We start from the raw sequence: 13642 nt of genomic DNA, 5'->3' as shown, positions 1-13642 counted from the left end.
TCTTATTTCTTCTATCTAACTGTATATTTGTACCCATTAATCAATCTCTCTTCATCCCTCTCATTATTTAATTTACATAGAAATGGGGTTTTGCCATGTTGCCCAGGCTGGTCTTGAACTCCTGGTCTCAAGTGATCCTCCCACCTTGGCCTCCCAGTGTTGGGATTTTAGGTGTGAATGAACCACCATGCCTTGCCTCTCATTATTTTTTAATTTAGAAATTTATATGTGTATATTTTGAGTCTGTCAATCATTTCTTTCTGATTTCTTTCAACATTAATCATCTTTGAAAACTATCTTCATTCCAGAAGTCTGATATTCTATTTTGATTTATTGTATTTTTCTATGATTTGTTTTCATTAAAATTTAAAATTATCTGAATTAATTTGCATGCATGGTGTGAGTTGAAATGGAAGTGATATGAAGTTCCTTTACTTATATTACAACTCCCATTATTATATGTAAACTTTTTATATATAACAGAAACTATATGTGGGCCATTTAGTTTGGTTCATTATGACTTTTAAAAGTATTATTGCTTTGCATCATCCATTTGAATACCTCTTACAACTGGTATAATGACAATCACCTCTTACAACTCTAATTTATCAGAATATTCTTGATATTTCACTTGTTAATTATTCAAAGTACATAGTAGATCTTTATGCCCTTGAGAAAAACATTTGGGGAACTTGCTAGTTTCCAAATTTATAAACCCATGCTTTGTGAGGTTATAGTCAAGTAAGTATACAACCATAAAGACAAACACCAATGCAGAAGTTGGGCAGTCAGCCTTTTTTTTTCCCGTGTACTTCGTTTTCATATTTATATCTGTAGTTTTACTTGGTTTCTCATTTTTATCTTTTTAAAAATTAAACACAGGTAAAATGAAAGGTAATTACAGGAGAAGAGAAAAATGTATACAAGAAAGTCTAGATTCTTTCTCCACATGCACTGCATTTGGAATAAAGTTGCAAATATCAACTTTGAAGATATTTAAAAGGATAAATTTTTCTTAACAAGTGGACCAGTTACTGTGCCGTGGACATTTTTTCATAGAATCTATATACTAAACTAAACATATTCTTATAGTTCACAGGAAGCTTAAAGCAATTACATATTACCAGAGAAGATGGTATTATATTTCACTGCAAAGTATTATAAAAGTGATAAAATTTTCACCTACCAGCCTCTCAGCACACTCAATTCCAGATTGTGCCCAGCAAAATTACATGGTATGTCACAGATCTTTAGGGTTCTCTGCCCTTAAATATCTGAGATGATAAATCTTAAATTCATATATGCTAAGGGTGTAAAATATTTGCAGTTCATTTTTACACATCAAGCCCTCATCTTCTCCACTATTGTATTATACCAGTGTTAACACCACCCACATTTTTTAGTTAGAAACCAATCAAGTTGAAAGATTGGCCTTATTCTTACCCCCATCTCAGATACTGGTCTGGCAACAGTAACCCAATTTTTTGACGCTTAGTTCCCGGTTATTTCACAATATAAATGTAAATAAATTGTTGACTTGAAACACCTTCTTTGCATAAAATCTGAAAATATATAATTCAGCAGGAGAGAAGTATAAGGCTATCAAGTCTCACCTCAAACGTCTCAGACAGCCAGTGTATATCTGTAATTACTTTCTTATGTCCACTCTCTATTGAAGAGACTGCACAGTGTCTGATATACATTGCTTCTTTATTACTCTCTGGTTCAAGGAGAAACATAGGCTGAAAAATATTAAAAGAAAGTTAAGGACTAATTTCAGAGGCTGATGAATAAACTCATACTTTACTCATCATTCCAATTAAACTTAACAACTTGGAGATATAGCAGTTCAAGGAAAAACATAAATTAGTGTTTTCATCTATCATATATTAGGGTAATAGGATTATCTACTTTCCCCTTTGGTTTGGTCTAAGATTCTCTCTCTCCTTTTTTTTTTTTTTTTTTTGAGACAGAGTCTTGCTCTGTCACTTAGGCTCGATGGAGTACAGTCGCACGAACTCAGCTCACTGTAACCTCTGCCTCCTGGGTTCAAGAGATTCTCCTGCCTCTGCCTCTGCCTCCCAAGTAGCTGGGAACAGGCATGTGCCACCACACCCCACTAATTTTTTTTTACTTTTACAGAGACAGGGTTTCACCATGGTAACCAGGATGGTCTTGATCTCTAGACCTTATGATTCGCCCACCTTGGCTTCCCAAAGTGTTGGGATTACAGGTGTGAGTCACCACACCTGGCTTCTAAGATTATATCTCTACCCTTAACAAGTATTATTGACCTACTCCATAAAGAATCAATGAGACATCTCATTCTAGAAGGAGTATTTCTTTGTGTCTATCGAAGGCCGCATCTCACCCTTTTTGGTAAGAGAATTGTTGATGTTAAGGCTAAAGAATGGGGTTGGAGCAAATGTGCAATATGGCAGGTAGGTATAGAGTTGGAAACTGAAAAATCTTCTCAACCCTCTTAACAGAATACATAGCCTCACAAAATCATGGTGTATTATCATCAAATATGTTGTAACCCCTGCATTTTATGCATGAGAAAAGCCATCCTGGGGTCCAAAGTGGCTCCCGCCGGAGGTCATGGCGCTCGCGAAGGCGAGGTCATCAGTTCAAGGCTAACCTCATAAGCTCAAACTGATTGGCAAAAAAAAAGAGAAAAGCCATCCTGCTGAGGTGAGGTGGTATGCCAAAACTCACAGGACTACAGTGTACAGCTTGGGTACCTGCCCTTCTGTCTGGTGCTCCTTCAATCACCTCACTTTAGGCGAGTCACTTGGTCCCTTCATTTCATTTTACAATAACAACGAGACAGAACTTCAAATTCTTGGATAGATGGTGCAACTTGATTCATTGTGTTTTAGTCAAGTGCTCACCACAGAAAGGTGATTGAGAACGTGTTCACAAGCACAGGTGAAAGCTTGGGAAGTAACAATTCTTTTTTTTCCTTTTTTCTCTTTTGAGTTTTTGTTAGCCTTGGCAACTACATTATGTACTTTTTTCATAAACTCTTGAATGGATAAAAACTTGCAAATGAAATGTTATAAAAAGCTTACCTTCAGTGTGGCCTTCGTACTTCTACTACTGCCTGCCTTAATGTTTTCTATGCGATCTGCATGTGCAGTGATATCCCACAGGACAATCTAAAACAGAAATAAATTTATCATAACCTTTTTAGAAAATATCTAACTGGGTCTTAATTTATTTTAACTATTGGTTTGTAGCCTGATAAGTCAATCACCTTAGGGGATAATCAAATTTAGCCTATACCTTAAGTCAGCAATTTTTAAAGCTAATATAAAAAGAACATTTTCTTCTCTGTATCTTTAGCACTTTCATTTATGTGCTTATATTAATAAATGCCAGTATTTTTAAAAATCCAAAATAAATGTCATGCAATTCCCTTTGCTTTGGGAAAAGTTCTTTCCCTGTTTTTGGAAATGTGCTGTGATTGTAGGGATAGTTGCTTGGGACCCAGGAAAAAAACAGCCCATACTCCAGAATTGAGTACAAACACCTGACTGTCCAAAGAGGGCTGGGAAGTGATTATTTCTATTTAATTGAATATTATGGCCAACTCTGCATTCTTATGTATCCGGATGGCCATTTTTAAAAAAAAAATTAGGATAAGGTAGATACGTAACACTAAATTAGGTTTCCAATGACTAAAAGGTATTTTAGTATACTAAAGTGTTAACAAATGTCAGGAGTACAGAATTGTGAGTGGTCTTATTTTTATAATGTGCTTTTCTAAAATATTCTAAAACAAAGTCACATTACCTTTGTAATGAATAAAAAAGGCATTTCAGGACTTGCAGGGCTTAGAGGATGGCCGCTGAGTCGTTATGACCCTCAGTTATGGTTGAACAAAACTGAGGGAGAAAAATTTTTTTTCCTGGTTATTTTTGTTCTGGATAAATGGACATGGAAGCCGCAGGCATTTACATTTTAACCACAAGGAAGTCTTTCAAACCAAACACACAAAAATCATATTCCCTTTTAATGGTCAAATCCACTTAGTCGCAATGAATTTAAACTGACCATAAAACGGCTTTATGATTATTTTGTTTCACTAGAGAAGTAGGATATTGGAGATTAGGATCTAAATTTGGTATTAAATAACTTAAAAAGAAGATAAAAGATGTAATCGAGATCTATCTATCTGTATATGTATGTATGTGTGTGTGTGTGTATACACACATACATAAATTCAGTGATATATGTATGCTTTCCAGTGAATTTCTGTTTAAATTCTGGATCATCCCCTAACTCCTACTCCCAAGGAAATTTCAGAAGAGGCCTTTTTTCCAAGAGGTAGTAATACTTATAGCTTTTGTTCTTCCATGGAATCTTATATAATATGTGGTTCCATCCTAGCAACATGAATAGACAACCAATTCTGTTCCAGTTTTGAAGCTGTGTTACACCATGAACACCTCAGAAGCTGATACCACGTGTAACACGTCTTTATACCCTGCTTCCTGGTATTTGGCACACAATTGGCATGCCTTACTTCTGCTGAATTGAATCCTTAAGTCCAAGAAACTGCCAAATCAAAACTTATTACTAAAGGTTGTCTACATTAATACATAGCTGAAAAAAAATTCCTTAAGTACCTGCCCATTGATACAGCCTCCAGCAATGATATTAGGATCACTCGGACAGAACTTGAAGCAGAAGATGTCATCTGGGCTCTCCAGCATTAACTAAAGTAAACCCAGCAAATTCAAGAAAGGGTGAAAAAACCTATTAAGATCATGGCTAGAAAATATTAAGACAGATAAAAGTCTAATTTTATAGCTATCTATAAGCAAGGTGTACAGAGTCTATTCCCAGAGTTCTGCCTCTGGAATAAAAGCTGCTTTTGTTGAATTTTATTGTGCACATTGGCCATAGAGTGACATTGAGTATGTTCTCAAGGGGACACAGGTATCTCCACAACCCACCCCTCAGTGTAGACAAATTGTAGTCATTTTGGGAACATGTTACAATGTTTATAAACAAAAAGACTATGAAATTTGTGTTCCTGAAAAGCATGGAAGGGAAGCTCTGTGAGGACAGGATCTGTGCCTGTTTTGTTGCTTGCTGAATACCGAGCCAGGCCCTCCTGGAGTGGAGAGGAGAGCCACAGGGTAGAAAGGATAGAAAACTCTAGTGAGGGAGTGGTGATGTTGTGGGTGACAAGAAAGGGCTACAGATCTTTCATTTTGATTTCTGGGTCTATAATAATTAAAGTATCTAGAATCTATTACAGCAAAATGACCTTAAGTCAAATGCATTAGAGAAAAAGGAAGAAGGGGAGCCTAGGGTTTATTAGGGAAAGTCTTAATTATGCAATACCTTTTAGAAACAAACTACTATTATATTTAATACACTGAAATTACTTAGTCTAACACTATACAGCACCCACCCACTAGGCAGACCTCTTACTGAGCACACAATGGAAACTAGAACCCTATGTAGCAAACCCAGCCTTCAGCCTCATTTTATTTGAATTGCTATTCATTTTGGTTAGTTTGAGTGGGGTTTTTGTGGGTTTTGGTTTGCTTTTAGTTGAGCTATTTAAAATTGAGCGATTTCATATAAAATTCCAAATTTCTCAATTCTCTTGACAATGGGACCACCTGGCAATGAGAGGGCAGACAGCCTGGAGATGGGTGGTGCACTCTCCAAGGCTGCAGTCCCTACCACTCCCCAGTGCTCTCCTACACAGTCACCTTTATTTATTACCAGGTGATCCTTGGAATTGAGGAAATTCATGTGAAACTAAAATCTGTTTGCAATTGACCAATTAGTATTTAAGTAAAGTCCATAAAAGAGTTTGTTTTAAAAATAGTTTAAACATTCCTCTTACAATCTTTGGGGAAAAAATAGCATGTTGATTTGTTCAATAAACAAACTGTAAATTTTAGTTTTGCTCAAATGGAATGATGACACGTTCTGCACTGAAGAAAGCCTAACTTTATTAAAGGTTTACAAATAAGTGATTATAAAATACTTTGCAATGAAAACTGCTAAAGGTACAAATGAAAGTAGTCTTTGAAAATTTAGGCTATATGGGCAACTCTCCTTAATTACCTGAGGATGTATAGGATCGGAGAAGCTCCAGAAAAGAATCAGTGATGGCTGCAGCAATAATTTACCAGAAAAGTAAACTCTGTCTTCAAAAGAAAGTCGCACAGCTACTGACACAGCTATTAGCCCTGGTTGAAACACATGTAGAAATTAAAGTTGGTAGCAACTATACATGGAGAGATGTAGCCTTTGCTTTTCTACACAGCCACTCTTCATTTTCACTTTGTCCACAGGAGAACAAGAGTTTTCTTAGAGCTCTGCTGTCTAATGTGGTTGCCGCTGGTTACATGTCACTTGTTTAGCACTTGAAATCTGGCAGGTCCAAACTGACATGTACTATTAGTATAAAATATACAAAAGACTCAGAAGATTTTAGAAGAAAAGAAAAGCTTGTTTTCTTTACTTTTTGTGAGAAAAGGGCCAGTGGAGGGTGAAAGGAGGAAGAGGACAAAGACCTCTCTCTTTCCATGTTTCCACCTTCGCACATCCCTACCTACCTCCCTTGGTTAATGAGCTCTTCAAAAGAGACGTGTTTCCTCTCTGGTCCAATAACCAGAAAGGCAGTGTTCAGAGGAATAAATTTAGCCATTGAGAGCAACAGGCCCAAGCCGAACCCAGGCTCTGCCATGTGCCATCTGGGTGACCTGGGCAACTCACTTCCCTGAATTGAGCTTTGGTCCTTTTGTTGTGAAACAGAGATAATGACATCTGTGTGTCCTTCAGGGTTGCTGGGAGGACACACAACAGTGAAGGCATGGAAACCAGTGGCAGGTACCTAGCAAGCACTCAGCAAATGGAAGGTGTTTTATTGACATTGAGCTAGTTTGCAATTTTACATATGAAAGCAACAAACAATTTCTTTCTTTTTTTCTTTTTTAGACAGAGTCTTGCTCTGTCGCCTAGGCTGGAGTGCAACGGCATGCTCTTGGCTCACTGCCTCAGGTTCAAGCAATTCTCCTGCCTCAACCTCCCTGGTAGCTGGGATTACAGGCGCGCAGCACCATGACTGGCGAATTTTTGTATTTTTAGTAAAGATGGAGTTTCACCATGTTGGTCAGGTTGCTCTCGAACTCCTGACTTTGTGCTCCACCTGCCTTGGCCTCCCAAAGTACTGGGATTACAGGCTTGAGCCACTGCGCTGGGCTGCAACAGACAATTTCAATGTTATCACAAAAGGGAATCCCCATCATTTCCATCTCACCATAGATAGTTGGATGCCATGAGACACAGGTAATCATTTTCTCTGTTGGGCTATGAAGGTCGGTAAAGGACTGGTACTCTTTCAGGTGGGTATCAGTCTTGTCCCCAAAGGTGCCTTCTTCTTCTGCAAGGTGTTTCCAGTCATCAATGAATGTGTTCATGATTTCATTTTGCTGCAGGGCTATTTCAACACTAATTTGTAAAAATAAAAAAAGCAATTAAGATAATGGATTTTAGTATCCAATGATGTGACTATCTTAGCAACTCCTCCTGTCTTCATTTATACTGAATAAAAATAATAATTCTCAATTATATTTGGTAATAATGATTAACCTCGTGAAATAAATGACTTAAGAGAAAAAAAATCATGGTGGCATGTTACTCGGAACTTCTAGTAACTTCATGATCTGCCTCAGTTTCCAAGCCAAGGCTGCACTCTCTCCAGGCCAATACCTGGGCTGCAGGGATGGCTGGTCCTGGCCTGTCCTCCTTGTGCAGCACTCCCATAGCAAGCATCTTTGCTCTGGAGCTCCCACTAGGTAGGTTGAGCATCTTTGCTCTGGAGCTCCCACTAGGTAGGTTGAGAATCTGTCTGATGCTCTACTTTCCCGGTCCTGTCTCCCGCTCCTTTATTTTTCACAGTGTAATCCTCAGTAAACCTCTGCCTCTAATGTGATGTCATTTGCTTCCTGAAAAGCCCCAACTGTCACAAATGGCAATTTTCTTAGGCATGTTCTATACTAAATGATCACTTATCCTAAATAGGATAGCCCTAATACATATGTAATTCAAAACAACAAATAAGAGATTCTCAACAAGGGAAGATTTGGAGTTTAGGGGAGGGAGGGAGAGAGAGAGAGAGAGAGAGAGAGAGAGAGAGAGAGAGTGTGTGTGTGTGTGTGTGTGTGTGTGTAGTTTTAGTTGTCACAATGCCTGGGAGGTGCTACTGTGTTTAATTCCATTATCGAACCTCCTGCAATGCATGAGACAATTCCCAAAATGAAAAGCTATCCTGCTAAAAATACTAATATCGCTCCTTTAAGATACCATCTGAGTGCTAGGATCATTTGTTAATAGTAGTCTAGTGACCTTGGTTTGACAGGCTCCCGTCTTAAAGTAGTTACTATGATGGTTATTATCCCTTTTTATGCTTAGGTCTGAAAGCTCTGTATACTCTGAAAGTCGATTAGAGCCCTCCCACAATTAGAATGCCACCCAAGGTTTTACCCTAATGATCACAACTGTAAACTTCTTGGTTTTATATAGGTGTGGTAAACTGAAAAAGTGGTTCTCAATTATGAATTCCTTAAAATAAGAAAAATCCCTTTATATAGTTAAACAGTAAACACAGATACTCCCGAAATATAAAAAAGGGTACCATTTTATGCCCCTGTCATTGATCATTACACTATCAGTCACTGCCTAATTGAGTTCTCCCTTGGTTAAATTCTTCTTGTATTTCACCTTTCAAAATAGACACCTTTCCTAAGACCTGGCCACTTAAAGTGTGGTCCAAGGACCATCAACATGACCTGGGGCTGTTAGAAATGCAGAGTCACAGGATCCACCCCAGACTTACTGAGTCAGAACCTGCATTTTAACAAGAGTCCTCAGGTGATTCATAAGCACAGTGACCACTGAATAACCCTGTGTAGAGGACTGTCAAGGCTTAAACACAGTTGCCAGTAGAAGCATTAATAAGCATTTTCCAAATCATATTTCTTTCTGATGAAGCCCAAATGAGAAAGGAATTCTCAGGAGATAAATTAAAGATGTGACTTTTTCTTTGGTTTCCTGATTTTTCCTCCTCAGCCAGCATGGAGAAGTAATTCACAAGGAAGAATTAAAGACAGCACCTTTCTTCTGGTTTCTGGTTACTTGCTTTCCTGGAACCATGTGGCTCCTGAGACTAATGAACTGGAGGTTGGCAAAACTGTGGTTGAGGAATTTTAACCCCAAAAGGAAACTTTCTTAGTTGTTTGTGAATCCCCCTAAAGTTCCACTCTCTCATCTGATGTCATTGCCTTTTTTTTTTTTAGCAAATAATACTTCCTTTAAGTTTGTTTTAGATAAAATTCTATGAGAAAGAAATTGCTCATTTCTAAAAGGGCTTTCTTCCAGAACAAAATCATGTTTATACTACTTAAAAACTTTTGAATAAACCTTAAGCAGTTTTAAAGCTGGAAATTAGTTTGCAGTGATATAAACAAGGGTTTCTTATTTACTCTTGGCCAATGCTATTATAATTCCTGTGCCAATTTTCCTCTTTCTTCTTATAGATCTGGCTTCTCCTTCCCACATCTCAAGAAGGGAATTATAAAGCTGTCCACTATTCTTTTCTTTATAAGCATGGCAATTGAGAGGGAAGAATAAAAGCCCAGGTCTAAAGCTAATATACAATGTTGTTTTGAGCAATTCTTTTTATTTCCTCAAGATCTAGTTTTCTCTTGATATTGATTATATGTAAACAAACTTCTTATTTTTAATATTCCTATAGGAAAAATTGTAATGACTACTTAATTTTGATATGGGGGGAAAACTCAGGTTTTCATGTTTCTATCTCATTGCCCATATAGGAAAAATTATGGCATGCTTCCTGTGAGTGAGTGGCAAATAATGTTCTCTCTGAATCATTAATTGAATTTTTGAGCCAGAGTCTCTCTAGGTATAGGTAACAGCTTTGAAAGTTGTTTGAATTTTCAGGATATCTAATCCAGTCTGAAAGAACCAATGACATTTCTTAAAAATAAAAAGCTTAACTTGGGCTATATGTGAAGTTGACTACCACATTGTTAATTTTGGAAAGAAATGGAAACCAGCCTATTGAGTATAACTGGCAGACATGTCCTCCATTGGATCCACATCTCTAAACTCTAGTATTAGCTTGATGAGAATTTGTCAAGCTGTTTCTCTGGTTTAGAAGCCCCAGAACTCTACTCAGGATCCTAGTAGTAGCTTAGGGGGCATTTTGAAGATGCTTCTCTTTCAAAGCCAGTAAGAGTTCAGGAACACAGGAATTGGCGATAAGAGTGAAATGTCCAAAAAGACACTTGAATTAAATTCAGGTTCTCATCTACAAAGATATTTTTGCAAATTCTTATTATAATGACATCCACAGTATTCTCCTCATCCTATAAAAGTTAGTGAAGGGCCCAGTGCAGTTGCTTACACCCAGCACTTTGGGAGGACAAGGTGAGTGGACTGCCCGAGGTCAGGAGTTCAAGACCAGCCTGGCCAATATAGTGAAACCTGTCTCTACTAAAAATACAAAAAATTAGCTAGGCATGGTGGTATGTGCCTGTAGTCCCAGCTGCTTGGGTGGCTGAGGCAGGAGAATTGCTTGAACCCAGGAGGCAGAGGTTGCAGTGAGCCAAGATCGTGCCACAGTACTCCAGCCTAGGTGACAGAGCAAGACTCCGTCTCAAAAAAAAAAAAAAAAAAAGTTAATGAAGAAGAGGAGTGAGGACTGGAGAAGAAGACTTACATAAAAGTAACCATGGTAAATACAAGTAATTGTTAATTTGCAATTAGGAAAACATCCTCACACACTCAACTGTTCCCACTGTTTGATGTGAACCTTAGCTTGGGAGGGCTAAGATGTTGCTTAGCAATAGAAAGGAAAGAAATCTTGAGAATCTGTAGAATATGTCATACCTGACAACTGTCTTCATACTTCTTATCTAGATACCATACATGGAATTGTTTATTTAGACCTGTTATTCTATGTAAACATAGACACTTTATGTTTTATTTTTAAAATTTAATATGCAATTTTTTACCTTATGGATGCATTGTTAAGAAAATCAACCAAAGGCTTTGATTGTTTGAGGGTCTCTTTTTCTTCTTCTGAGAATTCTCTTGGATAATATTGCGTGGTAGCATTTTTGGGATATGTCCTAGTATATTAAAAGAAAATTCAATATCAAAGATTAGGTAAAAGGAAAGCACATATGGGTCATGAAAGTTCAAAAGTATGTCTCTGTGACAATAAGTTAGAATGTTATTTTATATTTAAATTCTATACATTGAATTTTTTCTTTATCCTTGACAACTGATATTGACCACCATTCAAAGTCTACATAAATTTCTTTCCAACATAATCAAAAAGATCTTATTTTTGTAAAATGTTTACTTAAAAAACATTTCAAACATCTGGAAAAGTTGTAAGAAGGATATAAGGAATTCCCATACACCTTTCACCCTGATTCATCAATTATGAACATTTTGCCAGCTTTATCGTTTGCTCTGTCTTCATTTCATTAAGTCAGTGTGCACCTCACGTCCTCGTGGGACATTTGGCAATATCTAGAAATGTTTTTGGTTGTCACAACCTAGATGTGCTACTGTTATCTAGTGGGTAGAGCCCAGGGATGCTCTTAAACACCCTACAAAGCACAAGACAGCCTTCCCTCAAAGAGAATTATCCAGCCCCAAATGTCAATTGTGTTGAGGTTGGAAACTCTGCTCTACTTACAAAAGTAGGAATAAGACATTTCAGCAGTGATGGTGGCAGGAAGACTTGCGCCATTTTAGTATGCTCTTAGTGGCTTCTGTCTGTGTAATGCCATACAGCATTGTACCTCTGGGCTTTATTATCAGTCTCATGTACTCGATGGGGTGGGCTCTTGTTCTTAGCTATGAGGCTTGGAAGTCACATGGCACAATCGTTAAGAGTGTGGACTCTGGTGATTGGCTGCCTGGCTTTGAAGCCTGGTTCTATCATTTACTAGCTATGTGACCCTGAGCTAATTATCTAATCTTCTGTGCCTGTTTTCTCATCTCTAAATGAAATTATTAAAGTAGCTAGCCCATAGGGTCATTGTAAGAATTGGATGTGTTGATACATGCAAAACTTTAAAAACAGTGCCTAGCACATTTTAAGTGCTCAACAAAATATTATATAGTTTGTGTTTGTTGAACAAATGTCTCTGTGAGAGGTAATATATTAAATGGAGAGTAATCAGACAAAGGGGTAAAGAGAGTTTTGAGTATAATTACTAGAATAATTCATTTTTTTCCTTGTTTAGGTCAGTACCCATAGCAGAAGGTAGAGTGGTAGAAAGAAAGAATATTATTAGTATTGGAACCGGAGAGACTTGGGTTCAAATCTCAGCTTTACCTTTTAATTTCTAGTCTTGAGATAGGGTTAAATTTTAAAAAATGGTATGTTGCTTGGTGGTTTTGTCAAAGTAGCAATATGACTAAGAGTCACTCTTACTTTCTAAATATAATTTGTTTTGTTGTTTTTCAGCAAAACTATTCATTATTGCTTCAGGTTTAAATTATGCCCAAAACATTGGGCTTTCATATTTAACCGCTCTTTGCCTCAGTTTCTCTATTTGTAAAATGGGGATAGTGCCTACCTCAGAAAGCAGTTATGAGGATTGAGTTGATATGTGTAAAGCACTGAGAAGAATGCCTGGTATGTGGGGGGAACACTAGGCATTTGCTTTTACCGTCATTATTCTTTGAACCACATCTTTGATTTTTCTTGATTCCCTCCAATATAATCACATATCCACCTTCTCTACCTCATACCAGCCACCCTTCCTAATTTCCTGTTTGTAGTGCATGGTACCAGCTTCCCCTAGTCATCTAGGTTTAAATGATTTGAGTTCCTTTTAAGTCTTTTTTAAAAATTTTTTTTCATTTTGTCCATCAAGACCTGCCTGTATTCTCATCTGTTTACTCCCGTGTAAGAACACAGCCACTATTATTATTGTTGGTCTGTATTCTGAGTCTACCTACTGAGTCTACGCTGGCTGACTCATTCTTGGGACTTGTCTGTACCCTAGAAGGAACACAGAATAAATCCCTGGCTGGCTTGACTTAGATATTTGTCTCAAAATTCAAGTTCCTCTGGTACTAATATGTCACCTCTCTCCTTCCTCTCTTGCCCTCACTTCTTGATATTTATGGATATCTGATGTCCTCCTTCCCTGCCAGTATTTGACTACCAATTCTCGTGTTTCTCTTTATCTCCTCTTGTTTTGGCCTGTCTGTTCATCTGCATCTCTTGTTTCTGACCCCTTTCTTGGCCCAACCTTTGGAGTCTGTATATATGTGCCCTTACTTTAACATTTCACTTCCATAGTTTTTAACCTGTTGGTTCATACAGATCTGAAAAGCATTCTCTATATTGTTGATCCCTGATTCTCCTGGTTATGACCTGTCTCACTGTGTATTTTCACATTAACACTGGATTCAAATCTGTCATCATTCTGTGCATTCTTCCTTACATATGTCCTTCTCTTCCTCTTTTCCCTCCTCCATTCCTTTTCCCCTCCATTTAATAAATATATACCAGGAACTGTCCTAGGAGTTGGGAACATAGCAGTAAACAAAATAT

At 37.5% G+C, this 13642-nt stretch overlaps 1 protein-coding gene across 3 annotated transcripts in view; it reads right to left on the bottom strand.

Annotated features, from left to right (window-relative positions):
- The window catches only part of DNAI3 (dynein axonemal intermediate chain 3), an 84413-nt gene that overhangs the window by 32642 nt on the left and 38129 nt on the right, over positions 1-13642 (bottom strand). For all 3 annotated transcript variants that reach the window (XM_054236491.2, XM_009001604.5, XM_078332347.1), the window contains exons 8-13: positions 11073-11189; positions 7295-7485; positions 6097-6221; positions 4635-4724; positions 3075-3161; positions 1614-1742 (exon numbers count right to left, since the gene is read on the bottom strand). In XM_054236491.2, the coding sequence (XP_054092466.1) occupies positions 1614-1742; positions 3075-3161; positions 4635-4724; positions 6097-6221; positions 7295-7485; positions 11073-11189 (739 nt within the window). The remainder of the gene's footprint in view (positions 1-1613; positions 1743-3074; positions 3162-4634; positions 4725-6096; positions 6222-7294; positions 7486-11072; positions 11190-13642) is intronic.

Source organism: Callithrix jacchus, chromosome 7, assembly GCF_049354715.1.
Source record: "Callithrix jacchus isolate 240 chromosome 7, calJac240_pri, whole genome shotgun sequence".
NCBI classification, from domain to species: Eukaryota; Metazoa; Chordata; class Mammalia; order Primates; family Cebidae; genus Callithrix; species Callithrix jacchus.
Note: the sequence above shows the minus strand (reverse complement) of the source record. Positions and strands in the feature narration are given on the sequence as shown.